The 10,031-nt window shown below is 36.5% G+C and overlaps 1 protein-coding gene across 4 annotated transcripts in view; it reads left to right on the plus strand.

The window, feature by feature from the left end:
- The window catches only part of PRDM5 (PR/SET domain 5), a 94,009-nt gene that overhangs the window by 42,359 nt on the left and 41,619 nt on the right, over nucleotides 1-10,031 (plus strand). For 2 of the 4 annotated variants that reach the window (XM_085323895.1, XM_085323898.1), the window contains exons 10-12: nucleotides 295-452; nucleotides 5,150-5,236; nucleotides 6,726-6,819. In XM_085323895.1, coding sequence (XP_085180021.1) covers nucleotides 295-452; nucleotides 5,150-5,236; nucleotides 6,726-6,819 — 339 coding nt within the window. Of the gene's footprint in view, nucleotides 1-294; nucleotides 453-5,144; nucleotides 5,237-6,725; nucleotides 6,820-10,031 lie in introns of all 4 variants that reach the window. The other 2 variants (XM_085323896.1, XM_085323897.1) reach the window with 2 other exon arrangements.

Here is a 10,031-nt window from a genome sequence, read left to right on the forward strand (position 1 = left end):
GGGTTTTCTTCTTTGAAGTCATTCTCTTTTGATTTAAGCTAATTAATCAGAATTTAGTTTTAGCAATGATTATTGCAAAGAATGTGCCAATTTCTTGAGATACACCATGGCTCATCTTTTGTGAAGTGACTTAACTGTCTAACATAAAGGGCATTAGATGTCTTTCTAATTGGTTTAATCTTAATTGGGTTGACTTAATTGCAGAAATCTCTCTGAGGAGATGACTGTCTCTGCCTTTCATCTTCTCCCCCTGTATAAACAGGAGATTAAATGTCCCCCACTCATTTTCTGCAGAAAAACGCCCCTACACCTGCGAGGTTTGCAATAAGTCCTTCAAACGACTTGATCAAGTGACTGCACACAAAATAATACACAGTGAAGATAAACCTTATAAATGCAAGCTTTGTGGAAAGGGATTTGCCCACAGAAATGTTTACAAGAATCACAAGAAGGTAAAGCACTCTGCTGTTGTTGTTTACAGGTCTGCCAGCCTCAGATTTGTAGCTATTTTTCTTTTAAATGGTTGATCATTAAGCTCTGGCATGCTTATAAACATGGGATTAAAGTTTTAGAAAATGTATTTTCTAGTGTTATTTGTTATAATTAAAATCTCAAGATGCTAAATGAATTTTATTAAAAAAAGTGAAATAGGCAAAAGCAAAACACATTTTTTTCACTAAAAGCATCACATAAATCCCAATTCTGTTTTTAATGAATTTTTAAATATTAGGTAATCAAGTTAAAATTTAACAGATCTAAAATGTCTTTAGATTTTTTTATTCTTAAAAAAGTACCATCTTCGAATGAAACTAAGTATAGTCCTGTTGCAGTCATTCCTAATTGTGGGACTTAGCAGGAGCTGCTTTTAAACAATACTACATTTGCACTGGTTAGTGCTAGCACATTACAACAACATCAGAAGAGACATTAGTTGAGAAATACGCTCATAAAGGGAGCTTTATGCTTCTGTTAATTTGAAGCTGAAGTCTGCCTGGCCTAATTTCTGTAATTCCTATCATTACTTTTAACCAGGGGTTACATTTTCAATGTCCAGGCAGCATTCATGACTATTATTTCAAAATTATGAGACTGCAAAAATATTATCTGTCTAATTTCCTGTACAGTGTTTGGAATTCTTTTTGTTTCCCTTGTTTCCCTTGTTTTTTTTCCTTTTTTTTTTTTTTTTCCTTAATTTGATGATTTTACACTTTTGATGAAACTGATATAGTCATACTTACAGGTCTTACACAGTATAGCTATGTTATATGCCACCTGGGAATTTGGCACAGGACCATTATACCATCTCTTACACTTTCAGCTATAAATCATAAGACAGTAGTAATAAGGCCTCTTGTAGGATGAAGCAGTGATGACTGCCTAAAACAGAAAACATACCGAAGCCTCCTGAAAGATGAGACTAGCTCCCATATTTGCTGTGATTGTATCTTATGTATTAGAGTATTAAAAACATGAGGCAGAATCTTGCTAATTGAGTATAGGCTAATTGAAAATGTCTAAAATACTGGCTGGAAAGATGCTTCTATACCTTAAGTGAGTAAATGTAAYGTGTCTCCTTATGTTAATTTGCAAACGATGGCTGATAGGGAGTTTTGACTGAGAATGGACTTTAGGATTAGGTATGAATTATGAATAAACACTTTGACCCAATTCTGTGTTCAAAGCAGCAGTACCACTAGCATAAGCAAGGATTGCATGAAAAAAACCTTGCAGTATCTAACAAGGATTAGAGACTCCKCTTGCTGGGAGAAATGTTAAAATTTAGGCTTGTTTAGCAAGTACCTAATTTTTGTCATAAGAATGATTTAAAGCAGTTTGGAATACTTTTTTTCTGAATCTGTTTGCGTGTAATACTGACTGTAAATTAACCCTGTCCTGTAATGAAAGAATCTTATCCCTATGTTTACGTAAKGTTTACCAAAACAGCAGGGATTGTTCATCCACCTACGTTTAGGTCTCATTTCACTGGCTGGATGAGGAGATGAGCCCGAGAGAAAGGGGCTGAGATAGATGTTCTGAATTGCTTTTTGGAGACACTTATCTCTTCATTGATTATAGAGAGATTTCGAAGATACTAACCAGTATAACTAGATGCCAGAGTTTGGCACTATTGGTGCTCTCATCTTCCATCCAGGAGTCTACCTTTAATGAAGGTAAAGCAAGGAGATATAGTAGATTTTGGAATAGAATACAGATTTGTATGCCCAAGACTAGTTGTAAGGTATAAGCTAAGGATGTCGTAATTTGGGATGCCAAAATAATTTTAAGTGCCATGACTTTAGGAGAGTTGTACCATTACTAAGGTTAGAGGGAAACCTGTTGCTGTTGTTTCTGTGATTCCCTTAGGGAGGATACTTAATCTGATTTTGTGTTGGAAGTATCAGAGTAAAAATGAAACTTGGCTCTCACAACACATGATTTTAAACATCTTTCAGATGTGAGCTGTTRTTTGGTTGTTTCAGAGGGGCAGAAGGAGATTAGGTCATCGCATTTCATTGGCTTTCACTGGGAGATAGTCAGTGAGTTTTGCTGTRTTCTGTGGTGCATTGTGTCAGGAACCGAACTTAGCACTGACTAAGCCGTTACAGTTACAGACCTGAGAGGCAGGAAGTGCTAGTTCTGCTGTGGCACCACTCTGATACGCTGCTTCTGCATACGAGTACTATGCTGCTCTGTGTAGGTGTGTGTACAAACTTGCTCTGGCATATGCTTGGAGATATTGGCGCTGAAAACTATTATGCAATTTGGAACTAGCTCAGATATCTTGAAAAAGCTCAGGCTGAACAACTAAGTGATCAGGGAATAGTATCTGAAATTGAGGTATGCATAGTATTGGATGTGCTATGGATAAAACTATTAACCTTTCATCTAGGCTAGACCGAATTGAAGTGCATATTATATGCTGTTTAATATGTGTTACGTCTGTACAGGGGAGAACAGGGATTTTTGTTCCATCTGCTCCTTTGTTGCTTTGTGTTTAGGATGCATTGAGAGAATAAACTATGATGGTATGACCAGTGAGCAGAAGTAGGTCAGCAGACACAGGATTTTAAAGGGTTTACAGATAATCTAGGGTTATTTAGTCCTAGGGAGCATACTGAATTGTAAAAATTGCATTCCCTCAGCTTCTCCACTGGGAATGAGTAGCCTTAGGTTGGATTTGAACTTCCAGAAATGCTGTGGTAGGAAAGGCTGCCATTAGGTGCATTTAATCATGCTACTGTTCGAAAAGTGCACTGAATTCTTCTAAAATTAGCCATTGGAAAACCTTGAAGAGTTAGAAGTGTAGATTCTTTGTGGTATGACACATCATTTTGTATGAGTTTTTGATGGCTGATGCTAATGCCTGCACTATTTCCAAATGAGCCTACTCCAGTGTCTGGAATTTCTGTACCTTTCAAAATACTGTGGATGTAATCAGTGGTTCCTGAGAAAAAACATGAATATTAAAAATAAAGTAATTACTCTGTATTCAAATCTTTAAGACGATATAAACATAGAAAATAATTTGAAGAAAATATATGGTTATGTTTTTTGTAGACAAATAAAATTGGTAAGTTGTGATCGTCTGCCTAGTGAATACGTAAGAAGTGGGAAATACAGATATCCGGAAGGATTTTTTGCTTTTACTGTTGTTTATAGCTTTACTGGCATTTTAACAGTTAAACAGTTTATTCAACAGTATAGACCTGCTTTAGAGGAGACAGCAGTAAAAACATGTGTTCTTCGTTTGTGCTTTATTTTCCATGTTCAAGTCTGGTGGAAATGTCTGGTGAAGCCATAACAGAAAAAAAGTATAATTACATTATCTTGATGTAGATAGAATCTTTCTCTTGCTACTGCACTTGCAAAAGATTTCAGTACTGTATCCAGACACTTAATATAATTCAAGACTATGTCCACCACTGACTTACAGAAAAAGCTTTGAATGGTGTAGAAGAATGTCTAAAGCTTTTATTCAGCTGTAGAACACCAAGTCATTGAAACTAACTGCACTGTTGGCATTGCATATTGCTTGTGTTCATCTTTAAGTCAGGGCCTAAAATAGTAAGTGCAACTCACTTTTGATTGCCTTCCTTTTGAATTTAAATGCTGCGATTTCCTACTAGCTGCTTTGTCTTTCTTGAGCGAAGGCAAACTCTAGAGGATGCCTCACAAGAGAGYGATCACTATCTATTCTATCATATTCAAATTAAGAGCAGCCCACTGCATTTGGCATGTTGCTGRTGGGACAGTTATTGGAGAATACTGGTGCAGAATAGTCCATTGCTTTGTTTATACTGCTATGTATGTATTAAATATGTACCTTAAAACTCAAAACCTAGTGCCTGTGTACTGTATACCYGCTATCAGAGATGGACATACCTTGCTATATAGCAGACTGCATGGATATTCTGTGTAACATAGCATCTCTTTTAGCAACTTCTAGTAACCTGGTTAGCTGAATTTTAAGATCTAATTTAAGCACAGCGAATATACTAGCCAACATTTGCAATTTGGATTTCTGTAGAATAAACGTGCTGTTCACAGCTGATCCTGAGCTTRTGTAACTGAATGTGGGATTGTGAAAAGATGTGATGATGGTGTTAGTTCACGCATCTCAAAGTGCTTTACTGATGGGACATGCCTTGACAGCTGAAACTTTCAGCCCTTGCTCTGATTGAATGGAAGCCCTCTCTGATCTGGAACCTATAATTGGTTCAAAAAAGCACAGTATTAGAACTAATATGCTTGTTTGGGGGATATTGCTCCTCAAAAGAACCCATTTACATGGGTTTTTGAATGAGACCTAACTCTTTCTGGTCCATTCAGAAGAGTGGGAGAGGATTTGGGATATCTGTGTACCCTTGAATGCGGGTACAACTAATGAGGCATTTGTCTCTAATTAAGAAATTGTCTCAATTAAGAATGCAGATGAATACTTGTATTTTGGTCAAAAAATTAAAAGAACTGACAAGGGGATGCTAAGAAGGAATTCTGTATGAATCACTGTGCTCTTCAGAGCTGTCACTCAAGTGGTGAATGTTCTAGAACAGGACATTTTTAAATAAACAACATGAATTTTGCGCTCGTGAAAGGTGCCAGATTGACAGCCCTAGAGACTGAACCCTTCTATTTATCCACAGAACAGGTACAGCACAGACAGCAGCACTGCGAGCTTCCCCACAGTGTCTCGTCAATATGTCTCAACCCTGTTCTGGAGGAACCACCTATTGAGGTGAGAAGGTAGTTCAGTCTCTTCATGTCCTGTCAATCCTTGGCCTGACTGCTGAGACTGCCAAGCAGGGTGTCAACTAATGCAAACTGGGATGTGAACCTCCATAAGCTGGACTGAAARAGTTGGCAGATTCTGTATAAAATGTAACATACTCCACACATGTGACAGTGGTCCAGTTGACTTTTTGCTTTAAGTGACTCTGGGGCCAAGGAACTGACTTTGAATCCAAAGCTTCTATATCCCATTGCAAGTACATTAATGTTTTGGTACTGTTTTGAGAGGACAATTGGATTAAAATCAATCTGGTTTCAAGATCCTGAGTCTACATCTCAGTAATTATACTGACTTCCCACAGCTCCTTTTTTCTCCCCAGCTTAAGGGATAGCTATAAGTGTCTTATGGTATTACGAACTTTTCTACTCCAAACAGAAGTAGATTATACACTTGTATACAATGCTAATAATTACCCTTAGGCTACAAAATTAACTAGTTTTCATAATTTTGTTATTAACATGATTCTTACATACTGTAAAACACTTACTGTCCCTCCCCTTCTACCTTTGGCGCTGCTGCTTTTACTTAAGGTCATTGTAAGTAATTCAGACACTGATGCTTTAAAACTTGCTTGTCTTTGAAAAAGAGTAGAAATTTGGTACATAAAAAATTGTATAGATTAATTTACTGTCTAAGTGAGATAATACTTAATAACACTATGAAACAGGGAAAGTGCTTTGAAATTTATGGAAGTAGAAGTTGGATCTTTCCGAAGCTCCAGAAATCTGCTCCAGCAACTGTGTACCGTGTTTGCAAGATTCATCCAAGCTTAGCTTTCTGTCTTATWTACGGCTTTGATGAGGCGATTTGTCAGCTATGGTGAATTTTTACTGCAGCAAACAAAAATCCCAATTCTAATGCTTGTTTTATTTTTTTTTTTCCTTCTTTCTTTTTCTTCTTCTTTTTCTTTTTTTAAATACATGAAACTGAGATATGGATGTATAAGACTAGTCTCACGATTTGAGAAATTTTACTTGATAAATTTTAAATTGCTCCCTTGAGATAATCAGGTCAGTTTTACCTTTGAACTCATCTGAGAAAAATTGTGGGGTTTTGTGTAAATGCATTTAATTTTAAGACATTTATTTGTATTACTAAATACTGAAAGCAAGTATTAGTATTGATGAAGCAGTGAAACTGAGCATGCAGTTTTCTTCCCAGTTATTCTGTATTTTTATTTCCATTTACCTGCACCTTCCATATAACACTTCTGAGGACTTGGATGAAATATGTAGAGAGAGTAGCTGCTATGCTGAGTTTCAGGGTCCCAAATATAGGCAGAATTATGACTGTTTTAATTCTTTCTCCCCTGATATTTCATATTACTATGATATCCGCTCCTGAATCCATTTTGGAAAATTAGCTGTAAGTATTGWAACAAGCACAGTTAGATTTCCTTGATCCTTTCCTCTGACATACTGTCTTTCAACTGCAGACCCATTCTGAAGAGAGACCGTTCCAGTGTGAAGAGTGCAAGGCTTTGTTCCGAACCCCGTTCTCTCTGCAAAGACATCTACTAATTCATAACAGTAAGTGCTAACTCAGACAGGAAAAAGAACTTTCCGAGTTCTCATATTCTACTGAGAAAGATGTATGGCGCCTTGCTCCAATATGCAGCTTGCTRAGTTACAGTAATATTAATATTCATCTCTAAACCCTGAGAGTTAGTTCAGAGCCAACTGTCTTTAAATACAGTTAACTGCAAATCCAAATCTACTGTAGAAAATCTAGTGATGGTTTGAGGTCTGTTGACAAAGGATTTCTTTCTGCACTAATTGATAGTATTATTGTAATTTTAAGAAAGGAGAAACAGAAGCAAAGAGAACTAGGTGCCTTACTCAGCTTTTGTAGGTAATCTGTTTTACAGATGGGAACTGATAATATGTCTCCGAGGCCAGGCTGGGCCGTAAGGTGATGCTGCTTAGTAGTAGAACAGAAATAGCAGCCTAGAGGAATGCTGTGCCCTTTTTGCCTCATGAATAACTTGCTCTTGACGTTCTGTATTGTTTCACTGTTTCAAGGTTCTTTCTCCTTCAGAAGTTTCAGAGATGAGCTTTTTCTATGCTTTTGGTGGTAGAGAGATTTATTTTCTGTGGAACACTGTCTTCAAATTTTAGAACTTATTCATGATCTAAAATCCCTGTAGCTGTGAAAACAATGCATTGATTTTGGGAATATTTACACTAGTGCAATTTAAAAAAAATAAACTTTCTTTTTTTCTGTCCAGTATGCCTGTATTTCTGATAGATAAATCGTTAGAGCAGAGTGTTTGGTTCTGCAATTTCATGAATTTTGTACTGAATTTTGTAAAATCTATATCCAGTGATGAAATTAAAATATTAAAATCCTATTCAGTGTATTTCAGTACACCATGCATGTATAGATGGACTTTTTCATTTACAGAATATCCAAAACCAGCAATTTGCCATACCCATAAGCATACCCCAAAGTGTAGGCCTTGGTCATGGTCTGTCAAAAAACATATGTTTTGACTTGTTTTTCAAGAGGATGGGAWCTCAGGAAATTTGAGGGATTTGAGTAGGGCTTGTGATTTGTGGCAGATTTAGCTGTTTCTGAACCACCACTAGTTAAGCGAATATTAATATACCAGGCTGTGAACTGTAGTGGCACAGATGTTCCATCTTCTCAGTCTTCCTGACTGAGAAGCAGACATTTTGTTGAGAGACAGGGTAGATGTTTGAAAGTGATATCTTCTTCTTCCATCTTAGCTAAAAATGTCTCCAAAATGAGTCAAAGCATTAAAACAATAATATTTAGTATTTTTATTAAATAAAATCTTCCCATAGGGGAGATTTTTAAAGCTAGTTTTTATTCTTATTTTGGAAAACAAAACAAAACAAAACAACTTGACAGTAGGCCATAACATAGCAGAATGTGGAGCAAAAAGGTTATGTGGTCATACTGCAGCCCCTAATTTTCTTTGTCTGTAGTCCTTTTATGAAAGAAGTGTTGACAGAGCAATAGCAAAGTGAAAGTCATTACAGGAATAAACTGAAGAATAAACAGTTTTCAGGTCAAGACTGTGATTAAAACAAGGGACTCTGCTGTAGTCTGCAAAGAGCTTGTGTTCCAGGTGAAGAAATGCGTAGGTCTTCAGCTCATGACCTAACTCTGAGATTGACAGGTTATATTGCCATGATAATKAGTTTCTCATATTTGAAATAACTCAGAATCTTAGGCATTGTCATGCTACAGCTGGATGACCGTTGYTGTCGTAGAACTAAAATATACTTGTTGCTTTAAAGAAATGAGAGAAACAAAATAATGTTCAAATGTGTTTAGCTGGCTTACAAATTTGTGCTGTGGGAATGAAAAACTTTGTGAATCTTGAAAACTCTGGGAAAAACTGAAATTCAGTCTGCATCATGTATTTCTTTAAAATGACTTYCCAAGCTTTCAAAAACATTGTTTTAGAATTAGGCACTCTGCAGAATGATGTAGAATAACTTAAAATTTATTTTACAAACCTCCTTTTACTGGATATTATATAGTGTATTTCATGAAGCTCACGTATCAGCTGTCGAAATTGGAAAAGGCATCATGGATATAGTTTTCAAAATTCCAGATAAAATATGCCTAACTGAGAAATCAAAGCCACCCCTAATCCCTATTTTTCCCTCTAGGTTCTAGCTGTGTAAAATTAACTTGTCTTCTGAGAGTCAGCCCAGCCTTTTCTCTTAGCCACTCTGCTGCTGATAATAATTAGGTTCTATGTTCTAATTATGCCATTGGCAGTACTGGCAACACCCCTTTAGTCTCAGCAGTGGTGTTTAGGAAGAAATGTGTGACAGCTCAGGTTTGGCTAATACTGGCATGTGTGGCTGTAAGCGACTAGCCCAACAAGAATGAAAAACCCTAAGCAGCTTTKCTTTGGTCATTCAGCTATGTAGGATTGTGGAGACATGCATGAACAAGGTTGTATCTGTTGAGACATCAACCTTTTCATGTATTTGCTTTCCGGAGCCAAAATCTATGTGCAGAATGTTTCATAGTAAGAGAAATATTAATTACCTCCTTTTATGGGGTTAGCAAAAGTGGGCACTGGAGTTGACTCATTTCAAATGAAGCATAAGTAGTCCTATTTTTCATTATGGTTTTTGTCGTAAGGAAGGCAAAGCAGTGAAATAGTTAAAACCAATCCTAGGAAAAACATTCACGTTATGATTTGTATTTCTGTAGGAAAGCACCATAGGGTATATTATGTCAGTGCTCTGCTTCCCTTTTTGGAGGCATATAATGATTTAAAGATTTAAAGATATTTCATGTCAAGCACTCAAGTTTCCCTCCTTCCTGGTGTGACAAGAACTGAAGTCAATGATGCACTTCTCGTTTACTTCCATTCTCTAGAATGTACATGCTTGAGGCAAGAGAGAGAAAAATTAATAAAGTCTAATATATAATTTTGTAACAAACCTCTTAATCTAGAGCAGTGCACACCTGTTGTCTAAAATAGAGAAATACTTTCTTCATTGCTTATTTATTGATATAAAAATTTTATATGGTAACTTTAACTGTTAAACCACCAAAGTCAGTAGAAGAAGCTTATTTCTTGGCAGTGACAGTTCCTTAGAAGCAGAGATGTTCTTGCATTTGCATTCTCTGAAATCTGGCTGTTGTTTATCACAGCACTGAGGTACCATGAAATACATTGCATGAGCTGTATTTTTTCCTGCGGTATTCTCTGATTATCTTCTGTAAGAGAAAGAGAAAAGAGGGAAGG

The sequence above is a fragment of the Rhea americana genome, unplaced genomic scaffold, assembly GCF_003343005.1.
Source record: "Rhea americana isolate MKP2758 unplaced genomic scaffold, rheAme1 scaffold_89, whole genome shotgun sequence".
Taxonomy (NCBI): Eukaryota; Metazoa; Chordata; class Aves; order Rheiformes; family Rheidae; genus Rhea; species Rhea americana.